The sequence below is a fragment of the Phlebotomus papatasi genome, chromosome 3 (assembly GCF_024763615.1).
Source record: "Phlebotomus papatasi isolate M1 chromosome 3, Ppap_2.1, whole genome shotgun sequence".
NCBI classification, from domain to species: Eukaryota; Metazoa; Arthropoda; class Insecta; order Diptera; family Psychodidae; genus Phlebotomus; species Phlebotomus papatasi.
In genome coordinates, this window is record NC_077224.1 from 39,703,166 (window position 1) to 39,729,204 (window position 26,039).

General features: G+C 34.5%; 3 protein-coding genes across 12 annotated transcripts in view; 1 reads left to right on the forward strand and 2 right to left on the reverse strand.

Annotated features, from left to right (window-relative positions):
• Positions 1-1,378: 1,378 nt before the first annotated feature.
• LOC129805633 (40S ribosomal protein S2) lies at positions 1,379-2,918 on the reverse strand. Its single transcript, XM_055853675.1, has 3 exons — positions 2,834-2,918; positions 1,964-2,459; positions 1,379-1,752 (listed from the first exon to the last, which is right to left on the reverse strand). The coding sequence occupies exons 2-3, from the start codon at positions 2,456-2,458 to the stop codon at positions 1,438-1,440; spliced, it is 810 nt and encodes a 269-aa protein (XP_055709650.1). The 5' UTR covers position 2,459; positions 2,834-2,918; the 3' UTR covers positions 1,379-1,437.
• Positions 2,919-7,813: 4,895 nt separating this feature from the next.
• LOC129805602 (sodium channel and clathrin linker 1-like) lies at positions 7,814-12,610 on the forward strand. Its single transcript, XM_055853638.1, has 5 exons — positions 7,814-8,011; positions 8,070-8,177; positions 8,242-9,297; positions 12,289-12,387; positions 12,481-12,610. The coding sequence occupies exons 1-5, from the start codon at positions 7,985-7,987 to the stop codon at positions 12,595-12,597; spliced, it is 1,407 nt and encodes a 468-aa protein (XP_055709613.1). The 5' UTR covers positions 7,814-7,984; the 3' UTR covers positions 12,598-12,610.
• The window catches only part of LOC129805578 (tyrosine-protein phosphatase 10D), a 46,377-nt gene continuing 32,947 nt past the window's right edge, over positions 12,610-26,039 (reverse strand). For 2 of the 10 annotated variants that reach the window (XM_055853588.1, XM_055853583.1), the window contains 7 exons: positions 23,873-24,946; positions 23,626-23,640; positions 19,952-20,634; positions 17,398-17,656; positions 17,204-17,332; positions 15,507-16,154; positions 12,610-12,956 (listed from right to left, as the gene is read on the reverse strand). In XM_055853588.1, coding sequence (XP_055709563.1) covers positions 16,075-16,154; positions 17,204-17,332; positions 17,398-17,656; positions 19,952-20,634; positions 23,626-23,640; positions 23,873-24,946 — 2,240 coding nt within the window. In that variant the 3' untranslated portion in view covers positions 12,610-12,956; positions 15,507-16,074. Of the gene's footprint in view, positions 12,957-15,506; positions 16,349-17,203; positions 17,333-17,397; positions 17,657-19,951; positions 20,635-23,625; positions 23,641-23,872; positions 24,947-26,039 lie in introns of those variants that run through there. The other 8 variants (XM_055853590.1, XM_055853585.1, XM_055853593.1 and 5 more) reach the window with 6 other exon arrangements.

Here is a 26,039-nt window from a genome sequence, read left to right on the forward strand (position 1 = left end):
AAACTTTTTCGAAAATGCGATTCTGTAGCTGTGACATTGCCATTTCAGCGCACGTGGCATTGTCAGAAGTCACATATTTGAGATTTCTGAAAATTCAAATGACTATGAATGTTGTTAAACAAATCAACCAAGACGTACTGTATTTTTATAAAATCATCATGTAAAGAGATTTCATTAAAAATTCAATGAATTGCATTTTCGAACTCATATGATATGACAAAAAAAAAGCTAAAATGGCATTGTCAGGTTTCGAACTCACGCGTGACAATGCCACGAAAGTTACAGAATTCCGCTACAGTATGCGAAATGAGTTTCGATGAATATATCATAAAAATTAAAAATGAAGTAAACAATAATACATTTTTTCATAAAAAATCATTGTTTTTGTGTACCAGTCTTCAAGATTCTTGAGACCAAAAATTGAATGAGATTTTTTAAAAATTAATTTTTGATCGTTTTAATTTTTACTCGTACTCTAAATATTTTTTTTATTATTACAAATATATTCAAGTTATTTATCTTTCAAAAATAACAGAGCAAACGAGTAAACTAGTCGTCTGGAAAATTTTGTGCTTTTTTACCTTTAAGGACGATTGGGTCATATATGACCCATAGTTTTCCAGGACCCCTAGGGATGGGAATTTTTTTTTTAACCATAAATCTCTTATTTAGAATAAAATATCGAGGGAAATTTGATTTCATTGAATTTCGCTCAGTGGAAAGCTTCTCGTCCTTAAAGGGTTAATCGATGAGATCAAGTTCTTCGGCAAAATTATAGAGAACATTATGGTCTACATTTTACCCATATATCACTTTCTGTCCGTCCATCCAAAACCTTGATATTTTGGTTTAAAATACAAAATTTGTATAATTTTACGACTTTGATTCAAGATTTGAATGGCGTCCCCCCAATTTCAGCTCTAAATCGAATTTGCATGCGTTCCGGAGTTAGCTCATGTTAAGAATCTCACCTACATAAGCCGGTTAGGATTATCTGTCCCTTTTTTGTAGGACCTCAATTAATTCCTGAGCTTAGATATTTTTGATTAAAATATGGTGAAATTGGCTTGCAGCATAATGCTACGGTCCGGAAGGAGTAAAAACCAAAAAGGGTTATTTCTATTTCGAATTAAAATATCCTCGTTTAAATCAGCCTTTTTGCAACTTTTCTGTTAAGACACAAAAGACACAGGATCAGATCGTCAATTTTTCCCATCCTAGACACAAACCTTCACTTTTTGTCTTTGCAGCCGGTTTCTGAAAAGATAAACGCCCAAAGGTATGCAAAACAAGAAACCCAAAAAAAAAACACTAATTCCGGATGCTCCTTTCCCTGAAGGATTATTCTTGAAAAATCCCAAAAAAAAGGGCACAAAGATGAACATCTTATTCTTCTCCCTTTATTTCCTCGCTCTCTCTCTCTTACACTGCGAATGTTTACACTTCAATCTGCCTTCCGGAGATGCCTTTGTTGGTTTCAGCGAGGAAGTTGGCGTACTCCTGGTAAGGTGTCTTGCCCAGCTGCATCTCCTTCCACAGATCCGGTGTCAGATAGGCGTACGTCTTTGCGATGGCGGCGTACGTTGCTTTTGCGAAATTGCCCAGAGTTCCAGTGGATCCTCGAGCAGAAGTGTAGCAGTCCTCAATTCCGGCCATCATGAGGAGCTTCTTGGGAACCGGAGCTGACACAATGCCAGTTCCACGTGGAGCAGGAATCAGGCGTACAGACACAGATCCGCACTTTCCGGTGACCTGGAAAAAGAGATGCAGAGCCTTCTAAAGACATTTTTTTCCAAAGGGGAATTACAAATGGGATTCTTTATGGGTATTTTGGTCAGACACTCTATAGCCATCCTCGGATTCTCAGGGAACCCTCCGGTGGAAACCGCAAAAGAGAAAAAGTAAAATCATCATGTTGGAAGAGGGATTGTTCTGGACAGAGATGAGAAACTGGAAGACTTACCTTGCAGGGCACGGTGTGTGGCTTTCCGATTTTGTTGCCCCAGTATCCCCTCCGGACAGGCACCACGGACAATTTGGCCAGGATAATAGCTCCACGGATGGCTGTAGCCACTTCTTTGCTGCACTTTACACCTAGCCCAATGTGTCCATTGTGATCACCAATAGCCACAAAAGCCTTGAAGCGTGTTCTCTGACCAGCACGTGTCTGCTTCTGCACGGGCATGATCTTCAGCACTTCATCACGCAGAGATGGGCCCAGGAAGAAGTCAATGATCTCAAACTCTTTAATGGGCAACGAATACAGATAGATCTCTTCTAGCGTCCGGATCTTTCCATCGCGCACCAAGCGTCCCAGTTTCGTCACTGGAATCCACTCCTTTTGATCCTCCTTGCCACGACCTCGTCCACGTCCTCTGCCCCTGCCGCGTCCCCCACGTCCTCCGCGACCACTTCCACGGGATCCAAACCCGCCACGCGATGGTGGAGCGTCTGCCATTCTGCAAGGAAAACACAAAAAAAATTCCCGGAATGAGGTTATGTTCACACATCAACAAAACAACATCCTCCACAAAAACCCTTTTCCCAACGCATTTTGCAAAAATCAGACATTTCTTGGCCATCACTGAAATGAATTCTCCGGTGGAAACCGCAAAAGAAACAGGAAATATCATCATTTTGATGCAAAATGCCCCCTTTTTGTCCCTCACACGTGGCTCACACAGAAAAAGCCCCAATAACACCACAAATCCACCCATCAGAGGGTGGAATTGGGGCAATATTTGAGTAAGGCCATCACAGAAGTAATTTTACATAGGAAAAATATAAAATTTTTAAGTAAAATTGGGAGAAATAGACAAAATTGTGCACTCACATTATTGATTTTTGAGGCTCAACCAGCAAAATGGCAGAGAAGTGGGGTTAACAGCGCCGCCTGCCATAAAAATCTGCAGATAACCCTGCAAAAGACTTTATTACTGTACAATAAATTACACAAATACCATGTATGTGTAAATTAATATTTTGCGACATATTTTACGTTCTTAGGTTATAAAAATATTCTAATTTAGAGTAGACTCTCTCAAATTCGGGCATATGGGACCGAAATGTCAGCCGAATTAGACAGAAATGCGGGCGACAAACTTTTTGAAATGGAACGATTTTTTATTCATGTGTATATAGATATTGAGTTTACACACTCATATATAACGCAAATTGCATGAAAATCCCTCAATAATGCAAAGTTACATCAAAACTAAGACAAACCATGCCAAATTTGAGCATATTTGATTCATTTCGCTCCTTGGAAATTACAAGGGGCCAACTCAATCTGAGCCATTTTTCAGGAGACAGCATGAAAGATTCAACTTTATATAAATAATTATCTCAATTAAGTATGTTAATAAAAACAATTTAATTATTTTCTATTTGTATGAGCATTATTATAAACATCGAAACATACATATTTTTACCTTTCAAAATATGTTTTTTATGAGTTAGCTCTTTGTCATTCTAAATGATGCGCAAATTTTCATGAAATTAGAATGACACGGGATCAACTTGCTTGAGTTAGTCCCTTGTTTCACAAAAATTTGAACGATAAATCTATTTTGTGTCCCTTGACTTCAAACAAAACCGTGCAAGCAATCATAAAGATTAAAATTTTGAAAAACTTTTCTAATAACGAAATTTATTGACTCATATCATCTGAAATTTTATTAAATTCTCTGTCTGAGTACATTAAAACCTCAAAATCGCCAAAAAGTGAGTTGGTCCCTTGTAATTTCCAAGGAGCGATTTGATAATCATAATCAAACTTAAAAACTGACAACAAACTTTTTTCAAATGTAACCGCTGCCCGAATTAAAAAGTAGCCCGATCTTAAAAGAGCCGAATTAGCGAGAGTCTACTGTACGTATTTTGCATATTAGACGAGATGAAATTGTTTTGAACATAATCAGAATAGGTCGTAGTCGCTTTACACACAAAGTTCCTTAAGGCTTTTTTTATGACACTTATACACGGCTCTTCGTTATCCGGCTGACTGTGGGACAAAATGTCATTTAGGTTTTTTTTTGAATCTGGTCAACGGCTTTTATATTTTGTGATGTGTGAATTTATTTTGTATCTGACAAAGAAGAAGAGAGTTTTCTTCATGATGTGCTTATGTTTCATTTTTTATCACAATTATGTATTAAAAACTTCGATACAATGATAATAATACTTTAATTCACACTGGAGAAACTTCATGTTTAGTAAAAATAATTTTGAATACATAAACCGCCAGTGTTTGGCAGCTGTCACCCGGATAACGAAGTGCCGGATAACGAAGAGCCGTGTGTATTTATAAATTTTGTAATAGCGAACCAAGATGTTTGCATTCTCACTTCCCCTCCCTGGTGAATCACTAAAACCAGCGACGTCACAGTGAAACTATCTACATTACTAAAATGGCTACTCGGGTTTGGCGGGATCCGAAATTTCGGATGGGACTAAATAAAAATTTCAGAGTAAGGTTACTATAGCTTATGGGTGATGTGATTCTCACTACTTTTTTCAGTTTGTGTGCAATATGGGTACAAATTTATGGACAAAAAATGAAAGACATTTGCATCACACATACTCTAGAATTTTTTTTCGTGAAAAAAAAATCTGAAGAAAATCCAACTAATCCGAAGAATGAAAATATATGCAATTTGACAGACCCGAAGATTAATGAAACGCATGTTCCGAATCAGACTTCATTTGTTTCAACAAGCTTTTTTATAACACTATAGATAGAACAGAACGGTAGATAGGAATCTGAAAATTAATTAATTAATTGTTAATGGCGTGACATGTTATCTTTTAGCAAACCTTACTTTCTAAGAATTTTCCTCTTTCCTTATCTCTTTTAGTATCCCTGATCAATTCAATCAAATTTCTTAGATCTGCAAAATTACATTAAATATCAGAAACAAATCTCAAATTTATAAGTTATTTTCTCACCTATAGATCACTTTAAAATCAATAAATTTTAGAGAGCAATATAGAGCATGTTTTTCACTGAGTCTGCACGCCATTAAACTAAACTAAAGATTTGCCAGAAGGGCTTACAATAGAACATTCGAATTTAAATTTTGTCAGTTGGCAACAACGTAAGTTAAACGTTTACACCAGAGGTGTGCAAGAACAGTTGAAACAGAGTAAACGTCAGATAAAGCATGTACGTCTATGGTCAAAACGCTACCAAAACAAACTTATTTTGACGTTTATTCGGTTTCAAACGGTTCTTGCACACCTGTGGTTTACACAGATCTGAGCTCGTTAGAAGTCGTGTAATATCGGAAAATTTGTGTTGATTATCCTAATGGAAATTGCAGATAGCTGTGCTGGTAACAATAATCCCGCTTATTCACGGTGCCATGATCAATATTTTTGCGCCAAAAAGACATAATAGAAAAAATCATCATATCAAAAGAAATTGTCTTCTTGATATCTTTGCCGGAAAACGGGTAGCTTTTCACTATACAGTAGACTCTCTCTCAATCGTGAATATGGGGCAAAATGTCATCCGGTTTAGCGATAGAATTTAGCGTCAAAGCCTTTGTAAATTCCACAAAAAGTGCTCAATTATAAAGAATCACGATAAAATAGGAAGAACTACAGCGAATTTGAGCAAATTAGCTTCATAATTAAGCGTGAAAACTGTGCACAAAATTTGACGCCCGATTGAAAAAGAGCCGATTGAGTGAGAGTCTACTGTACATCTTTTCACTTGTATCTTGCAGAAATACAAAGAAATTAAATGCAAATATCACTTCAAATGGAAAGTTTCTTGAATCGCGCGCAATTTAACTGTGAGACAGAGATAGAGACACAAATTCACTTGACAAACGCCTGACGCCGCTGCGGTTGCAAAAATCTCTAAAATGCGACAAAATATTTTCTGCGCTAATTTATGCTTATTGGCAGGTCGTGTACCTTCTTATAATACGTATTTTTTGCATTCATTATTAACCAAAATAGTGTTGTATGAAAGGATTTTTCTCAAACCTATCCTGAATTTTGAGTAGCTCAAAAGAATATGAGTCTTACAGCTTAAAAATTTCATCCCAATGTTTTTGTTGTAATATCGACTAGTATTTACAATTAACCCAAATAGCTGTAGGGTGGAATCACCACTTCTCGCCACCTATATTGATATCGCTATTTTACACGATCTAAGAAATAAATGATCCGCAAAGTTATTTGTATTTTTATTTCTGCTACGTATAGAGTCAAAAAATAACAATTGTTCGTTTTGTATTTAAATTTTTGAGCATTCTTTAGAGCAATATTTTAAGCAAGTGCATCGAATCCAATATTTCTTACCAAATACAACAAGTGCCATCAAATTTTCAACGAACATTATTTACGTTTTTGGATAAATAATCTGTCTGTTGCATATTTAATTACATTCGTAGAATACATAAAATTTGTATTTAGTTTATTAAAATTTCATTTAATATTATTTTTATATAAAAATGAGGCATGGCGGAAAGTAGTAATGTTTTGAATTGATTTTACCACCTGTCGCCATTGCTTTTTAATAGGCGACGTTAACTTCACTTCGTAGATTCTCAGTTGTCAAATATGCTTTGTTTACTTTCTGCAACAGTCTAATAATTTGATTACTCAAATAAAACCGAAGAAAATTCATTTAAAGTGAGTAATAATAAGGTGGTCATGAGGAAAAAGAAATGGTGAATGTATTCTTTGAATAATATTGCTCAAAATAATCGAGTTTGGACGTTTTCAAGAGGGTGGCGAGAAGTGATTACAAAACTGGCGAAAAGTGGTGACGAAGTGGTTATTTTTTGCATTTCCGTCTGACCAGGTAAGCGTGGATTATAGCCTCAATTAACTTAACCCCTATCTTTCATACCTTACTTTTAAGAAGCTCCCATACAAAATATGCCTTACTAAATATATGTGAAGGACACTGTTTTGCGTTCATGGTTGTGAAGAGCGGAACTACGAAAATTATGTTGCCGACCATGTTGCTCAGTTGTCAGTGACAAGATGGAATATTTTCCAATCATTTTATATGTTTTTTTTAAATTCTCGCAAAGATTCTCAGTGATTTTAGTGTTTTTTTAATTAATAATAAATGTGCGGGGGTGCGTTTCGTCTAGAGAAAAGTGTCGTGGTAACTATAAACAAATTTCCAATCTTGAAATACGTGTATTTATTTTCTTTCGCGGGTATTTTTTTGAGACAATTATTTTCAGAATAGTTTTTGTTTTTCTAAAGTGTTAAATCGTTCATCCTGGTTAAATAAAACATATCCCTATCTTTGTAGCTTCTATCATTTATATAAAATTTGAATGTGAAATCAGGATGTGAAATTGACAGTTTCATTCAACCGCCATTGATATACGTGGCAAGATTCAGTCCTTAATTTGTTCCTTACCACTCGGATCTTTCCGATGAGGGCTAAAATAGTGCCTAAAGCTGGGTGTTAATTAATGGGTCAACGCTGGGGGACCCTGTGTCAGACGCGTTGTTAATAAAAATCGTAGTTCAGCATTAAATTGGAGTACTACTTTTTTGACGAATCGAGTCAATACATCTCAGTATCAAATTTGACATTTCTTATAATAGGTCAAAAGTTATAATTAAATTAATTTCACATTTTTCTAAAAGTGGCGATAAGTGATTACTTCACCCTAACGAAAATTATAATATCTGTTACAGTTAAACAGAAAAGAAATTAAGTTTAGATTTTTTCATTAAATTACGGGATATTTTTTTATATATTACAGTGGTGTAAAAAATTCAGTAGAAATTTTTGGTGTAATATAAATATGGCAACACTTTTTTTACATTTTAATGAAGAATTCCGCACGGGGCGCTGTAGCTGTGTTTCTTTTGTGTTTTCTGTTTGGGAAAATTGCTCAACCATTTTTTGCGCTCCAGGCAAAATACAGCATTTCATTGGGAATTTGTTTAGATTTTGTGTGATAATTGATTTAAAACTTGGTGAAAAAATATCATTGTCAAAATGAGTAATGAATCGTGTTCAGAAAAGGTGGGATTTGTTTGAAATTTTAAGCGTCCTTTAATATGTGCGCCATTTTGTTTTTTAGGCTGAATCGCTTTCAGAGTCGGAAGAAATGCCTTCTGCCTCATCTTCGGAAATGGATTATGCCCAGGTCCAGATAAGAGAGGAAAATATGCTAGATATGTCACAAAAGGTGATAATTTGTTTGAAATCTAAAAGCGTTGTTTTTCTTAAGTCCACTACTTTGATTTTTTCAGGCTAAATCGCTTTCCGAGTTCGAAGAAATGTCTTCTGAGTCATCTTCGCAAATGGACTATGCGCAGATAAAGGAGGAAGCTGATAAGCTATATAAGATGATGTTTAGTGACCCGGATGATAGGACAAAAGTCTTGCTAAGTTGGTATGAAGAGAGGCAGGCTGATTTGCAAGATCTCTACAGATTTCGCTTCGATTCTCTCTTGTACGATGCATTGAAGGAGGCTGCTCTCCAGCAGGTCACCGTAATAAATAAATTGAATAGCAGTCAAGTTGCAGAATTTGAAGAAACTTTGAAGAAAGGTGATGAGATAAAATTTGCCATCAATGATGTCACCGTTACTGAAGAAATTGTCAAGCAGTACGAAGTTAACTTAAACAAAAAGTCCCTGATGGTAGAAGCTGATGCTCAGGACATTTGCAATCAAATTTCTTCATCTACCAAAGCCTTGGAGAACTTATGCCACGATATGGCTCATGAGCTTACTTTGCAGGAGGAAGTGGAACAAAATCTGAGAAATGAACATGATTGTTGCGAAGATTTGGTGAAAAAATTGAATGGTGAGACTAGGAAGTACAATGCCTTGGTTCCGATGAGGAATCAGCGCACAGAAGCTCTTGTCAATATTGAGAACCAGAAAGCTATTTTGCAAAAAGAAATGGTTGAGGGAGCAAAGTTGCAAGATGACATTGCCAATCTGCAAGATTCTCTCATCAAGAAAGAAAATCAATTGAGCACTGATTTGCAGAAGATGGATAAATATCTGTCCATGAATGAATCCACTGTGATGGATATGAGAGAAAAAGTTCAAAATATTGAAGCTGAAACAGCTGATTATCTCAATAAGTCCACCAAATCCGTTGAAGATGCCAAGGCTGTTCTTGAGGCTGACATCAAATCGAACACGGAGGCTCTAGATAATTTCGATGTCAGTACCAAAAAGATCTTTGATAATTTGTCTGAAGCCAATGAAAATCTCATTGAGATAAGGGAAGAACTTTACCAGAAAAAGGAGATCCTTCAACAGGAATTTGATGAACTAGAATTAAAACAGAAGGTAAGTCCCAAAACAATCCTTATTAAACCCATTGTTATGAAAATTGAAGAGAATTTTTCTTATGTCTCGTAATATAAAATTTCCAATAATTTTACGTTAATAAAAATTAAGGTGTTATTACATGACCTAAATGTTTTCACACATTATAAATTTTTTCAATATAAAAAATAATAAACCTTTAATTAACTTCTATAACTTTAATTCGCGATAAAATATTTAGATATATAGATTTATTTCCTCTTAAACAATCTGCGGCTGCCGCCGACTTCACAATTGACCGCAACAGGCAAGACGGCAGAAAATCCCGAATCACTGGTCGTATAGGCCATTGTTACTTTTACAATTCATGATTAGTTTATATTAAATAGTATTAGTTTATATAAATTTTGCCAAAATATTTCTCGCAAATCCCTGATTTCGAATATAGGCATAACTATTTACCGAAATTTCGATATTTACATCAGGGTTTTTTCTGGTTTTTCTCCCTAAAATCTCCGACGATTTCAACAACGAGAATTAGGGTGGAATCTGTGGAAAAGTTACCCTGCTGAGGTCTCGACATTTTCCAAAGAGATCCCTTTAGATTCCCTTGGAAAATTTTTCTTAAAAATTCCCTCGGAAAATTTGGCTGGCTCCCAGTGAATTCCTGTTGAATTCAAAAGGAAATTTTATGGGAAAGTTTCTATCGGCATTCTTGGGGATTTAAAAGGAAAATTTCCTTATAGTAATTGCGAAAAGTCCCTGGAAATTCCTAAAAGATTCTTCCAAATTTTTCGAGGAAATGTCTTCGATTTTTCCAGACCATTTTCAAAGGTTTCCCAGGGAAAACGAACGGAAAATTCTCCCCGGAAGAGGACAATTCCTTCTGGAGATACATGAAAATTCCATGGCGAGTTCAGGAGAAATCCTGGGGGAAATTCTGTAAAAGTTAAGCTTATACTTCGGGCGAAATGGTTTTCTGATTGCAAAGTTCATATAGGGTAAAGTGGTACAAGTTGGACAGTGGTACAAGTTGGACAATGGTACAATTTGGACAGGGCTTTTTGTCTTGATAAATTTAGTACTTCATTTTTATTTGTATATTTTTAATGCTTTAGTTTTATAATTTGGTTCCTTGTGCTTAAAACCAAATTTTGTACTGTATTTATCAAGAAAAAAGCCATGTCCAACTTGTACCGGCGAATTGTCCAACTTGTAACACTAATTCCAAATTATACACTTTACCCTAGAACATCAAATATTTTATATAAATGAATAGGGAAATTCAAGCAGCCGTGTGAGGGAGCACTATCCATACGAGACATCAATTGAGTAACAAAAAGAATAAAGTTAAAAACGGGAAAAAAATTAAGAGACCTATAAGAAAAAGAAATACAAAGATAAGAAATAATAAAAGAAAAAAAGTTAAAAAGGAAAGAAAAAATGTGGGGATTTCTTAATGGTTTTTCCCAAGGATTTTCCTGAGAATTATCCTTAAGTTTTTCCGATCTTTCCCGAAGAGTTCCCAGGGATTTCTCTGAGAAAAGTTCCCTAGTTTTTCCGACTCCTTACTTTTTCAGGGGAGTTCACGGCTATATCCCTAGGTAAAATCTCTCAGTTTTCTTCACCATTCTTGGAAAGTTCTTCTGAATTTCCTTTAGAAAAATCCCCGTTTTCCTGTGTCATATTACCGGGGTTTACTTAAGAAAAATCTTAGGAATCTTCTCCCCCGAGGTGGGGAAAATTCCCTAGAAAGTTGCATTACATGCAATTTCAGCTTTGTTATTTGGCCTCTCCCTGGATCTTGTTTTTAACATTACTGCAGTAGGTCTTGTACGTGAGAGTTCGATCGAGAGTTACTCTAAGGTACTTAGGCGTGAAATTGTGTTTCAGAAGGAAGGGAAAAGGGAAAGTTTTAAGTTTTTTAAGGGAAAGTTTCTAATTGGAGACAAACAGTGTAAGTGAAACCGTGGCGAAAGACTTCCAAAACCTTGTTGAGTTGCTCCTGAGTGCAGGATTTGTTCTTATTCCTGGTCTTTTCTCTTTCTCCATCTAAAAGAATAAGAAAATCTCTCAAAAAAAAAAAAATCATATTTCCGGGGTTTCCTATTGAAGCATTTGCAGACACTTCAGAAAAACCCTTTTTTTCACGAAATAGGTAATTATTTCATTTGAAAACTTCACGTACTGTTAACAGTAAAGATTAGCACTTAATTTACCTTAAATTAGCCGGAAATATGACATAAATGCTAAACAAAACGAATAAACAACACTCACCTCGTTGTGTTTTTCATTGGAAAACATGGTCGATCTATGAAAAATTCGATGGTGAAAAGGTACACTTTTAATTTTTCTGAGAAATTAACAAATTAAACTTTGTGAATATGAATGGATTTTTACTTTATTTGGAGCAAAATTAACTAAATAATGAAACTGAGGTATAGAAAATAGATAAATATAGTAATTTAGTACTGTATTTATCGTGAAAACAATGACGTTTTCATTTGGAGTAGCGAAAAATTTCCATTTGGAGCTGGTTTTGAATTAGCTTAATTTACCCTATTCTGTGGTTTACTGATGTGTCAAAGGCTGCCCAGAGATCGACGAAGGCAGTACCTGTAATTCGAAACCATCCTCAATAAATTGAGTGAGGTTCAGGGCTTGATCATAGGCGAATTTTCCAGAGCAGTATCCAGCTTGCTCTCCGATCAGCCTGTCTTGTACGGTAGGTGCAATATTTTGTGCAGCAGCACACTTTCAAATACTTTGAAGAGATGGCACAAATGAGAGATAGGCGGTAGTTCCTCAGATCCTTGATACCTTTTCCCGGTCCTAGGTCGTATGTAAAGAATCTAAGCTAGAACAAGTTTATCTTTGTTTTTTCTTGGTTCGTCCTGGAATTTTCTCTAAGAATTGCAAAATGGAATGAGTTTCAAAAAAAAAAAGATTAAAAGAAATCATAAAATGAACTCTTACGAGGTTGTCACTAGTTTTTTTCTATGGTTTCTGTAGGATTCAGAGGCAAAGTTGGAGATGTTAGAAGAACTACAGACTTTGCAGGATAACATTGAATCCAAGGAAAAGGATCCCTTTAACCGTCCGCAATTGTTGGTAAGAAATTTTCTGTGAATCCTACCTTACTGTTGTGAGTCCATTCAGGACGGCAAAGGATAATTTTGAATTTTTGGTCGTATCTATTTTCAGGCCATTTCTTCAGAATCCTCAAAGTCAACTTCGAGCGAAAATAGCAAGGCCACATTAGGGACTTCCATGACAGGGACAACTGGTTTGTTCAAGAAACCTATTCCTCCTACAGATTAAAAGGCTTCAGTATGTAAGTACGATTGGTCATTTTATATTTAATTTTCTTTTTTTTTTTCATATAATAATACTTATTCTGATAAATTTCCAATCAATTTATGTACATAATTTACATAGTATATCCTTTATAATGTATTTGCTAAAAAAAATCTATTTACAGTATATTTTCAAAATAACCGTCAATTATTCACTTGTTCTTAATATCAAAATTCAATTTGTGAATTAATTTTTCATTCGATTGCGTTTGCAAAGTAAATTGAATTAATTATAATTACGTAGACACGGAATTCCATTAAGTATTTTTCGAGATGATATCTAGTGGAGGAATTACATTCCAGATTCAGCTATTCCTTCATCATCTGAAATTTCGTGGAAAAAAGAAGAACAAAAACATTTTGTTATTTTTACAATTTTCTATGGAAGTGTGTTACATGTAACACATTTTGTTTAACGAACACAACATATTATGAGAAAATATGCAAAAAAAAATTCTTCTGTGTTTCTGTAAAAGAATGATTGAAATATTCAAATAGACAAAAACTGTTAGTAACAAATTAACCAGTACAAGTATGGGGTTTAGAAAGGCAGAGACAGTGAAGATATAGCATACAAAAAAATCTACATAACGAAAAGCATCATTCACAGATTTGTATTTCTTCCGATGTACTTTGAACTATCCAATAACTAAATTTATAATACTTTTGTTTTATATAAAATCAGATCTTTATAATCCAAAGTCTTTTTTTTTACTCTGAAGCTATTTAGGAGTAGAGTTATTTAAAAATTGAATCAAATTGGATGTAAAATTACCGGTAAAACCGAGGAAATCTTTCTCTTGACTGTTCTCAAGTGTTTCTGCATTACCGACTTTTCATTGTGTTATTGGTTCCTGTCTCGACTGTTTTCACCAGTTCTTGTCGTGTTTTAGAACCACTAAGCAGTCATGGCAGGAACTAATGCAAAGAAAAGTCGATAATCGAGGGATCCTCAGGCTAACGGTGAGTAAAATTAAGAATTGCTCAAAAAATGTTCAGGTGAGAGGATTTCCTTTTTCCTTTTTTCATTGGAATAGCACCATAATCTTGCAAAAAAAAAATGAATTGTTCGAAGGTAGGGCTCCTTTACCTATGTTTGTCTAATTATAAAAACATATCGAAAGATGATGTGGATAATGAAGAACACTTGAAGGAAGGATAATGAAGCATCTTAGTGGTACAGTATGTAAGACCGGTAAGATCGGCGGAAAGGCCCTCCTGGGTGGTCCATAATGGATTTAGCATATTGTTCCAATACGGAATATGACATTGTAAAAATGATTACCGAGTTGGGGATTCTGGAGATCATCGGGAAAATACAATTCACCCAGGGAAAACTTATCAACTTTTTCCAGAGCTTTCGGCTCGGTCTCCAAGCCACTTTCCACTCCTCGGAGACCACTTTTCTCAACATATCTCCACTTTTTAGACGAGTTCTGAGAAATTATATTACGTTGTTTGTCCGTCTGACTGTTCATCCATCCGGCCATTAGAACGCCTAGAGCCCATACGGTTAGAGACGTTAGAGATATAGACTTGGTACCATCGGGTAACCCACCTAAGCCGTCCTTGGGACCATTAACATGCCCCTCATTAGGTGTGATTCCTTCTAATCACACCTATTTTCCTTTCCACCCCTCCCCTGCGCCGCAAAAACCATGTTATTTTGGGATTTCTCGAAAACGCGTTATATGATATTTTTTATACTTGGATATTTTTTTTAGAGATTACCCAGGCGGACATTTCGTCCATATACGAAAAGTCCGTTAAATCATTCATAATAACTGTTTTTCATGATCAAAGGTTAAAAAGGCTCTAGGAGAGCGCATTTATCCACCGTTTGGTATCATATTTTGGCTCGTTGGAAAAGTCTTGGAATTCTTGACAAGTCTAAACCTATTCCAACCGGTTTAACTATTTTTTATCCGAAATTCAATTACTCTTAAAGTAATGGGTAATATTTTGAGGGTTTTGAGTGATTTATAAAACGGTTCAAAACGGTTTTGAACCGGTAATGAACCGATAAGTAATTTTTGTCCGAAAATCAGTTTTATTATTCTTAAAACTTATTTTGGGAAATCTTATGAGTAATTTATAAAACGGATCAAATCGGTTGAGAACTGGTAAACGGTAAACGATGCGAGAGTACTTTTGAGGTATAGCATCTAAAGCCATTTTTACTTATATTTCGACTTTCGTAGCCTCAGTCAATTCTGTTCTGAATCAGAATTGTATCCTTTGGCACTGTATTTAAAGATTTCTAACTTTTCGATGTGTTCATCTGCAGCGGAATAATAGAAGAATGCTTTTTCATTGAGCATTTCAGCTTTTCAATAATTTGTAATAACACTTAACTATTCTTTTTACGCTTTTACATTTGAATAAAAAAAAAACATTTGCAAAGCGCCAAACTCTTGTATATACGAAATGTATTTAGAAGCCATTGCCACTTGGTCCCAAAAAATTAGAAATGGTCAGGTGTATTATGCACTTTTATATCAGATTTACCAAGAGTAAGCTAGTAGAGCATATTTCTATAAAGTTACTTTCTCTTCATTTCTTTCTTTATTTGAGGTGTTCAAAGTAAGCTGTTAGCTAGATTTATGCTCCTGTAATTGCGAATGGGCGATGTATTTGAACTCTTAAGATCGATTAGTTATTGTATTACTGTGCTTTTTTAAGTGCAATGCAAGCATTTTAATCTATTATTAAGTTGCATAAACCTGTAAATTATGCAATTATAATATCAACTGGCGGTCTTATTTAATTTTTTTTCCGGTATTACTTTATGTTCTAAAGGCAAGTTTGTTTTTAACTTTGGTATTTAAGGCAAATCTGTGAATGTGCTTTGGAAGTAATTTGTGTTGTACCAACCCAAGATGCAATTACTTTTGTTAAGTCCATCACCATCACTGTTCCCATTGATGTGAATATCAGGATTAGTGTGTGCCAAAAGTTCTTCGTCATCATCATCATCACAATTTTCACTCTCGCTGTATCCATTGATGCCATTTTCGTGAATATCACCGTCACCATTGACAAGGAGAGTGCATTCGTGTTCATTTTTCATGATGATTTTATATCCTGGTTTGCTGTTCTGCGTGATCTTTTCGCAGTCATCAGTAGATACGCAGTTTCCATTGTAGATATCATGAAAGCCATTTTCTACAGCAATATCAGCTGCTATAAATTTAATTGATGCTCGCGATTGGCGCTTCTCGTTGGGATTGTTGTCAATATAGGCGGAATTTTCAATTTCAACTATTACTTCACTACTTTTCACGTTAGGTTCCCCATAAATCTCGTGCACTCCATTAGTCCCTGTTGTCTCATCACAATTATCCTCAATGGACACTCTTATTCTCTCATCATCTACATCTACAGGTGGCGGATTATTGTCTGCAGTGACAATAAGAATATTGTCACTATCGTTGTCTTCCTGTCATCTTTCCGTTTTCCACTGATTCGTTGTTTCCTCAATATTGGTCGTATTAACAGCTAAGAGTGGATCATCTTGTTTCTCTAAATATATATCATTTTATATTTGGTTTCCAACAATCAATGGGGAGTTTTTTTTTTATGATTTAAATTAATTATCCAGTTAAGAGTGAGCAGCAAGAAAAGAGATTAGGTGGATGTATAGTATATCAATTTTAGAGGTATTCTGTATAGACTATATTCTCAATTGACTAATTTACTAGAAATTTGGCGTTATTCTTTGACACCGTTGTTGTAAAAAGAGGAAATTAAAGATAAAACGAATTAATTAGAAGCAAAATATTCTAAAGGCATTTTTAAACTAAAGGTTGGATACTTTGGTGCAAAAAATCAGGCAATTCACATTATATTTTTTAAGTGTGATATATTTGCGTTTGTAAAAAAATATTTCGATTAAAGGCTAACAGTGGTAGCAAATGTTATTATAACGAATAGCATTTGCGATTATTATTATTAATTTCTAGTAAAATTTTAGTACGATTCCATGATTCGCGTTTTCGTCGTTTTTACGATGAGACCAGTTGTGATAAGGCGGCGATAGCCGCTTTCCGAGATATATTAAAATGATTTAATTGAATAACACATAACACTGTAATATATCATAGCAAAAAAGCTGATAAGCGCTGGTTCTCTTCTTTATCTCATTATCGGTCATTGACAAAATGATTGCTTTCTGACGAAATTGCTATTTTATTGACTAAAAATGTTTATTCTTTAAATTTAAAATTGGGTGAAGTGTGTTCAATTTTTTGGGCTTTTTAAAATGTCTCTGAAAATCTTTAGATTTCATGAGTTATAATATCGAGTTAACTTGATAGTATTCCTTGTCAAAAATATGTTTCTGAACTAAGAATTGACACATTACTGTACATTAAAAAATGCTGCTTTTCAAAAAGCTACAAGCAGTTTTTTTGGTTTTAAATAATGCGAATTACCTGATGAAAAAGTGCGAAAAAATAGACAATTTTCCCGCCACAATTGCGTTTAGTCAATTTCAGGTGTTACCACATTATTCTGCATCTAATTGTGTCTTTTGGTTGAGTTATATGATATATTTGTGCAGTTGTACATACCTTCATATCCCTGATTATCATGCATTTCTCTCGGTGGAGACATAACATTCTCCTTCCCCTCCAACACAGCCTTCAAACATTGATGAATACAAATGTATTGTTGTTCTGTCTGAACCATCCAGACTCGTTCTGAAAGTATTAATATTTTCAATAAATAGAGCCCACATCAAATGTTTCTTTGTCAGTTTGCAAACCTTTTCGCATTGCCCACACAATGCCAAATATGTCAACATAGTCTGAAACGACAATTTGCTGAAGGATACGATCGAGAGCTATAAAGGTGCCTGAACGGCCAACTCCAGCACTGCAATGTACAACAATGGGCTTTTGATCAGGTCCCACTCGATCCCGGAAGGCTCTCACAAAGCGCGCCAGGGTTTGAGGTAGATTCGGTACACCAAAATCTGGCCACGTGGTAAAGTGGAAGTGTCTGATGCATCGTTGTTGATCACCCTAATAAGATGTTTTATTTTTGAATTAAAGAAAAAAAAACTTCCTGATTGGGTTGATTTGAATTTTTAATATTGTAAATTTTAAATCTGCCTATTTAATTTTATTTGGGAAATACAGGAAAACACGCTACCTTCGGACGATTTATGCTTCGGACAAATCATGTTTTTCAATGTGTTATAAATAAAGTTGGTTCATTATAATATTATACTTTAATAGCTAGTCCAATGCCTCAAATTTTCAGAAAAAAATTATGGGTGGAATCCATTAATAACATAGAGAAAAAATTGAATTGTCCGAAGTTTGAGTCGTCCGAAAGTATCGCGCTTTCCCTTACATATAATTCGTAAGTTTTTCCATTTAGTTTTTTTCCATTCGCATTTCTTTAGGGTAAAATAAGGTAATTTGGAACCATTTACAATTTGGGACAATTGAGATTTTCTCATTGTTTCAGATGAGCAAAGAGAAAACAAAGACCGCAAAATCAGAAGAAAAAGACGATTAAAAAGAAAAGGAACTGATTCCATTTGAATCTCAATAACAGTGAGAAAATCTCAAATGTCCCAAATTGTAAATGGTTGCAAATTACCTAATTTTACCCTATCTCCAAAATTCAACTCACTATCTAATCTAGAGGAAAGTGTTCATGCTTCGTACGATCTCAAGCTTCGTAAAAAGCTACCAAGCTTTTAAAAACCTTGGGAAAGCGGTTAGACAGGAAAATTTTAGACATTGCAAAGCTAAGTATCGTACGAAGCATGGGCAGTTTTCCCTACACCCCCTATACGCATTTTCAGTAAAGAATCTAACCTAGCTGCTATATACTTATTTGGGTTTGTCGATAGTTTGGCTATTTTAAATAGTTCGAGTACAAAAGAAGAACAATAGTATTTGACTGACGCCAATAGTATAAAAAGGGGTGTCAGAACGTCCTATGCTTTGCGAAATGCGCGAACTCGTCATATACATGCTATTAGCTTAAAAGTACCTTCACACCATTTACTTTTTATTTACGGTTCATAACTGGTTGTAATCGGTTCAGGCCGTTCAGGCTTATCAGGAATTCCAAGACCTTTCTAACGAACCCTAACATGAGTCCATTTGGTTGAGAAATACGTTTCCTGGAGCCTGTTTAACCTTTGGTCTTGAAAAATCATTAATTTTCGTATATATGGTTAAAATGTTCGCCTTGGCAACCTCTGGAACGCATCCAAAAATGAAAATATAAAAACGCTCGAAGCGTTTTCGAGCAATGAATATTGCAGATACGATAAAACAGATAAACAGATACGATAAATTATTTAAAAAATATTCTGTCTAATTTTAAACTATTGGAAGTTTTTTATGACGGGATCTTCCTGAATATATATTAAAATATTTCTGAAGTTCGAATGGAGTAAATTAAAATCGTCTTGTTTAAAAATGTTGTTTTAATTAATTCCTATTAAAGATCTTATACAAATGTAACATCATCATAATATTTTTTCAAATGCATTGTAATACCAGCAATTTGTTTCAAATCACTTGATCACTGAGTGAAGTGATCTATTTGAATTACTTTCTTGTAATGTTAATTTCAATGTCAAAATTTCAATATTAATGTGGGTCTTTTATTAGCTCTGTTTTTTTTTACAATCTCAGCTTTTGTGGTCTGAGGTTAAATCCGACTTCGTTAGATCGGGGCCAAATTTTAGATTTACACGTTTTGACACGTTTTGGAAAGCTCTTGTGAAGTACTACAACGCTTTTGGTAACCCAATTTAATTTGATTTATTCGAAGGTCCTATTAATCGAAATATCGATTTTTGAAAACTGGATGTCGAATATTTCAAAAACTAGATGATGCTTTTTCTTTAAATTTTAGTATGTTGTATTTAGGTATTTAGAGGCCATTTCTCTCTCGATGTTCCTGTAATCAAAAATATCTTGACCGGACTGCATTTTCGGTATTTACGAAGCAATTTCGCTGAAATTTTAGTATATATTGTATCTGAGATCGAGATCTTTCTAACGGTAGGTCGCAATCAGTCTCCACTCCACTGCATTGTATCCTTACCCTTACTATAGTGATATTGACCGTACCTTATCTCTAATGTTTATTAACCGATTTTAATGAACTTTCTTTTCCTTTTGTTTGCCCTTTGTACTCAAACTATTTAAAATAGAAAATGAGCAGATTTTGAGTTGAATTTTGGGAGTAAAGGATCGCGTCGATCCAATCTTATCACTGGTTCTTTAAATCGACATTTATATCGTGACTTTTATTGATTAGGTTAAAGAAAAAGTGTACAAACTTACCCGACTCATCATAAATTCCGTGATTACCCAATCGGGATAGGTACTGAGGTTCAGCATATGTATTCGAATGTCTCCGTAGTAGACGGGAACTGTGTCATTTGGCCAGTATCTGTCACACTTTTCGCGTCCCTTCTCAAAGCATCGCGTGAGCATGACAATGGCCCTCGAATTGCTCTCCCAGCACATTCGCCAGAAGTCATCTCGGGTGGAGTGAAGGGGTCCTTGAGTCACGATGAATTCTCGTGGGGAATTGTGACCGGGCACGTAATTAGCATTGATATAGTCAGAACCTTCTTCATCATCCACAGGTTGCAATTTGAAGCGTGAATGATCATATGGCAGAATATTTGTAAAGCGATTCTTTGGTCTATTGCATGGCAAATCGGCAAATGTGCATGGTTGGTCGCGTCCAACGTGCTTTAACTCCTCAAATTCTTCGCTAAATCGAAAATCAGAATCAGCTGCCATTCTTCGGTAATGTTCAGCAAAGTTCTTTATCTCAATTGGGCGACTTGTTTCAATAACACTATCCGGAAGTGACATATTGTCGCTGGATCGTGGCTCTTTTGTTGCCTTCCGGGTGCCGTTTCGTCTCTTACGGATGAAAAATACCGCCACAAGAATCAGAACCAAGAGACACAGGCTCACTGATGTGGCTATTATGATTGAAGTGTTATCTTGATCTAGAAAATGGAAGGGAAAAAAGACATTTCATGTGAATTATTAATAGCACTTTAGTGATAATTGTGCAAGAGTCTGACTGGCAAATATTTAGCAGTCAGTGATTCGAGTAAATGTTGGCAAACTGTTTTCAACGAAATTCAACTCTAAAATGCACATAAAAACAGCAATAAAAATAATTACTCATTTCAAGAAAATTTTCAAATACAATATTACAAAATTAGGGAGTTCAATTGAGGCTCATGACATACCTGAGTAAACATTATTAAAAAATAAAACATTTAGAATTTTATCTAATATTTTGAAACAAAATCAGAAATAAAACTTAAAGAATATTTCAAGAATAGAAAACAATTAGTTTCACTGCTGAATTTGTGGAATTTTTGCCATAAAAAAACCACAATAAATTTTGTTCTAAGACTTACTTAATTGAATTTTCATAAGTATATAGGTATTAAAACAAAATTAATTTGAAAAACTCAAAAATATGCATTTTTTTTTAAATAGGAGAAAAAGTTACGTGTTGTCATTCACAAAACAATTTCTGAAGCACAATTTGTCACAAACTTTTTTTTTTATTCAAGAAGTATTTAAGAACCAGCGATAATTAAATACTTTATGCTGAAAAAATTTAAAATTTGAAAGTCTAAACATTTTTTCATTAATTTAATAATTTAAATCAAGTTAATTTATTTATTTAGGTAAAATTTTTCAATTTTAGTAGCATAAAATTGGCTTTTGAAGATTTAAGTATGACACAATATCAACAAATTATTATATGTTCAAAAAAAATATATATAAAAGAAAACAAGGCAACATAATCAAATTTCTTAGATTTATTACATGCAATATATTTTGCTGAATGAAAATCTTGATCACTACGGTAAAAATTGAAAACAAAAAATAATCTGTTTAAGTTAAAAATTACAGTGACATTATGGTTTTTAGGGGAAAGTGCCCATGCTTTGTACGATCTCAAGTATCATAATGACTAATTTTTTCTTATGTTTCTCAATAAATGTGACTCCGCAATATTATTTTTAAAAACCGGGTACTTTCCTCTAGATTTAGAATATGGGAGCGATGAGTAATTTAGTCGATAAACGACTTAATGCAAATACAACCATAATAATGTTAAAATCTCGTCTAACTATTCTTTCTAAGTTTGTTTTTTCGCCGTTTAGCCTACTTAGTTATGTTTTTGTTAGATTAGCGACTGGATTGCAAATGATCTCTCTTTTGTCGGAATATTTTGTTTAATTAATTATAGATTTATCTCCCGAAGTATACGCTTAAATGTTAATCTCTTTGAAAGGATCGAAAAGTTAAGCATTTTTTAAACGTCTCATTGCATAGGACCCTTTACTTGGATTTACAGAAGTGGGTCTTTAAGTTAGGCTTTCATGATTTTTGAAGGGTCCTCGTTGAACGCTTTAAATTTTCTTTTGGTTTTACTACGGAATATAGGGACGAAAGAACAACTCGACGGCTTAGAATATACAGTAGACTGTCGCTAATCCGTGAACTCTTTTTCCGGGTGACATAAAAAAGTCCGTGAGACAGTAGAATTTTTAAAATTTTGTTGACATATTGTCCCCGTTTTGGTTTTTTTTTGTTAAAGCAAATGTGCTCTATCTACTGAAATTCTTTCTCGTTGGAACGTTTTTGGATAGTTACACATGTTTATAGACAATGTCGATTGAGTCAGGTCAGGATTTACTCCACAAATTTTCAAAGTAAACAAAAAAATCGTTGTATTTCAAAAAATTTGATGTGTATCAATCGCAAAATCCGTGTGACATTTTGGTTCCGCTCTCACGGATAAGCGAGAGTCTACTGTAAAATGAATAAGTCGCTAATGGCATTGTCTAGACAATGCTAATGGCCAACTTTACAGGAGAGCGCTTTCAAGTTGAGGTTTTACATGCTGACTATAGGATTTTTAAGATTGTAAACCTGTATAACTTTGGGAATAATTAACTTTCCGGTATATAATATTCACAGGGAAGGTAAAGGGTGTCAAGGAGTACCCAAAAAGCAAAAAAAAAACAAATTTTGCAAAAAATCGACTTATTCTGACTTATTTCGGCAGGGAACACCTATTAGCAAGCAATTTCGTAAAAATATAGAAAAGTAATTAAGAATCGAATTAAGAAAAAAATATATTTTAAAGGAAATTTATCACACAATATTCTGTGACAGTTTTGCGAAATGTCAACTTAATATATGACAGATTTAGAGTTTTTGAGAGCTTAAGCCTTAACTCAGTTTAAGGCTGGAAGGGCTTCTTGCTCTGCTTAAATTGTTAGTCGTATAAAAAGGCTCTTACTTTTATGCTCTTTAACAGACATTATAATAAGCTGAAAATTAGCTTACAAAGTATAATTGTGTAAGAATTGCTGTAAAATAATTTATATGTCCTTTAATTATGATGAATCGTCTCTCGGTTAATTTTAGGTTATGTATGGGACATTAAACATTCGAAGTCAAGAGACAGAATAACACAAAATTGAATTGCAATAATGATTCAAGCATAATTTCCTACCTAATGGGACTAAGAAAATCTTCTTTTTTTTTTTTACAAAAATAATGATTTTTTTGTATAAATAAACTGTCCTTGAAAATAACTCACGTTTAAGCCAAAATATGACCTTAAGATTTAGAATTAGATTTTAAGAAAGATTTCAATTCCCAATTTCTTCACAAGACAAATTACTCTTTTTGATTGCATAACAAACATTTGGAAAAGAATAATAACAACAAATAAATAAGTAATTTGTGAAGAATGAACTGTATTATTAGAGGCACTGAAATTAGGTGAAGAAACAAAACCACTGTCACTCAAACGACCCACAAAATCTCACACACTCTAGCATAAAAATAGACATTGTGGTAAATAAATCAGAAAGTAATAGAAAAGCGCAAAAATTTTATATTACTAAATAATAGCTTAAGACAATGGCAAAAGTAGAGCAAATGTTGAGACAACTCACCCACTGACAAGAGGCCTAAAATGGAGTGTTGTTGGGAGAAAGAAAGAAAGAAACAGGTTGAATTACTGTTGAATTTTCCCAAACTTTTATGCACTGTCTATCTCAACACAGTATAGTTTTCGGGTGTTAGAAGAAATGTTTAAAAAAAATATGTCTACGATCCACGATGTATTTGTGGGAATGTCGGAGATATGAATGAGAAAAATGTTGGCTCTTGAAAATGAAACATTGAAAATGAAAAACTCACCGGTTTGAATTGGAAAACTGTAGGCGGTGTCCGTGAATTTATCTGGTGCAGTAAAAGCCCTCACTTTAACCCGAAACACTCTTCCCGACTTCAGGGGTCCATTGCAGTAGCCAGTTTGTTTGACATCGCAATTTTCAGCACCAATTGTAAAGTCCTCAACGGAATTATTTTTGAAAGGATAGTAGGGCTCAATGACTTGATATGGTGGCCAACTACTGTATGATTGTACATCACGCCATGATGGCATTTCCAAACCCGATGCATTTTTCGTATCATCTTCAGCCACAATAATGGTATACATAATAACAGCACCATTTTGGTCTGAAAAATAATTTTTGCGGAAGCGTATTTGAATAGTTGATGAACTACGGTAGACTTCAGTAGGAACGACTTGGGTTGCGGGTTGTGGTGGTGCCAAAATTGGCATTTTCTGCTTCCAAATTGTTTCTGGACCATATCCAATTGCTGTTTGGGCTTGTATCCTAAATACATATGATTTTCCAGGGAGGAGATTTTTCAGTATTCCATGGAATTCATTTGGCTTAAAGTCACGAACTTGAGTATGGGCTGAACCCTCGAGGCCGTACGTTATTGAAAATTGCCGAATAACACCATTTGCTTCACTAACCGGTAGTGACCATTCAAATGTTATTTCACTCGGCTGGATGTCCACCGGTTCAAATCTGTCCACTCTTCCGGGTACGGATTCTTTGGTGGTGAAACTGGCTGATACTGGAAGACTATTTCGCAAGACACTCGATTCGGTGCCTGAACGTACAACAACGGTAAAGGTGTAGTTGCGATGGGGTTTTAAGTCTTTTATCGTAATACTGTCATGTACGGTTAAATTTTGCACATAGTTATTGTCAATTGTGAGATATTGCACTTCAAAGGCATTGTATTCGCCATTTGGAATATCCCACTTGAGTGTTATTTCTGTGTCAGTGATTCGGGTGGCATTGAGTTGAGTTATGGGTTCAGGATACATGCGATCCTGACGCTGAATTGGAAGACTTGCCACACCTCCACTTACAGTCCAAACTGTTATATTGTACAGACGACCCGGCATAAGACCTATACAAGAATAGAAAGTAATTATTTTTTAAAATCTTAAATAATAAAGCTAAATTAAAAATTGCAATGTAAAGGGTTAACAAATTTGTGGAATTTTCAAGGTTTTCTCCTATGGTACAGCTTTATAACTTCTTGGAAATATTACAAATTTGCCTGGGATTTCAAAACCTTTCAAATGACTACAGCCAAACAGATTGAGAAATTCGCTCTCTAGAATATTTGTAACATTTGACATTGAAAATCGTTATGAGGAATAATTGAAGGGTATTTTGTATTTGTCCTTTGTGCCTTAAGCATACTTTTTGGATCAGGAAAATTTCCTGAAATCAAAATTCACAACTCTTACTTTCAAAAGTATGTTCCATATCTATATTCCACTCTTTCGCACTCAAAATTAGATTGAACTAAGTTAAATTTGTTTTGATGTTAAAAGGAAGAAGAAGAGTCCTGAAGAATGAGACAGACATATGCAAACATGTAAATTTTGATTTCATGAATTTTCCTGATTTAAAAGATGCTGATGCCAAAGATTAAAATAAAAGCCGATCAAAAAATTTCTGTTATACCAAAGATAGGGTAAGTGTGCCATACTTCGGCATAGTTGCATGCAAGCGTCAAAGTCTCAAGTTTGAAATGTAATATTTTAAATACAAATTGATTTTTTTATTCTTTCTTTTGTAAGAGTGTTGCTTGGAACCTTGTAAAGAGTTTACCGTCTTTATTTACTCTAAAATCATTCTTAATACATTTTAAAATGAATAAAAATTTAGACATAGCTTTTGTGCCCTATTTCGGCCATCTTCATTCTCATAGTTCCTTGCCTTTCGGGAATTTTTCCAATATCTTTTTCACGTCATCTCGTTTGTCGAAGCTACATTTTTTGTTATTCTTTTGCACTGTATAATCCCTAGAGTACGTAAAATTTAAAAGTTCATGGAAATTCGAGAAGTAAAAAAGGTGGCCGAAATTGCAAGCTGGCCGGAATTTGGCACACTTTATCTAAATTTAAAAAAATAGGAAAACATAAAAAAAGAATTCTTTAATCCACGGATTCGGAATATATAGAGAAATGGTTCACACACAGTGAGCCTTC

Excerpts from the sequence above, each read along its gene's own strand:
- LOC129805633 (XM_055853675.1), bottom strand. The coding sequence starts at position 2,458 with ATGGCAGACGCTCCACCATCGCGTGGCGGGTTTGGATCCCGTGGAAGT. Across the intron at positions 1,753-1,963 it reads CACACACCGTGCCCTGCAAG|GTCACCGGAAAGTGCGGATC; the intron begins GTAAGTCTTCCA and ends CTCTTTTTCCAG.
- LOC129805602 (XM_055853638.1), top strand. The coding sequence starts at position 7,985 with ATGAGTAATGAATCGTGTTCAGAAAAG. Across the intron at positions 8,178-8,241 it reads TGCTAGATATGTCACAAAAG|GCTAAATCGCTTTCCGAGTT; the intron begins GTGATAATTTGT and ends TGATTTTTTCAG. Across the intron at positions 9,298-12,288 it reads AACTAGAATTAAAACAGAAG|GATTCAGAGGCAAAGTTGGA; the intron begins GTAAGTCCCAAA and ends TGGTTTCTGTAG.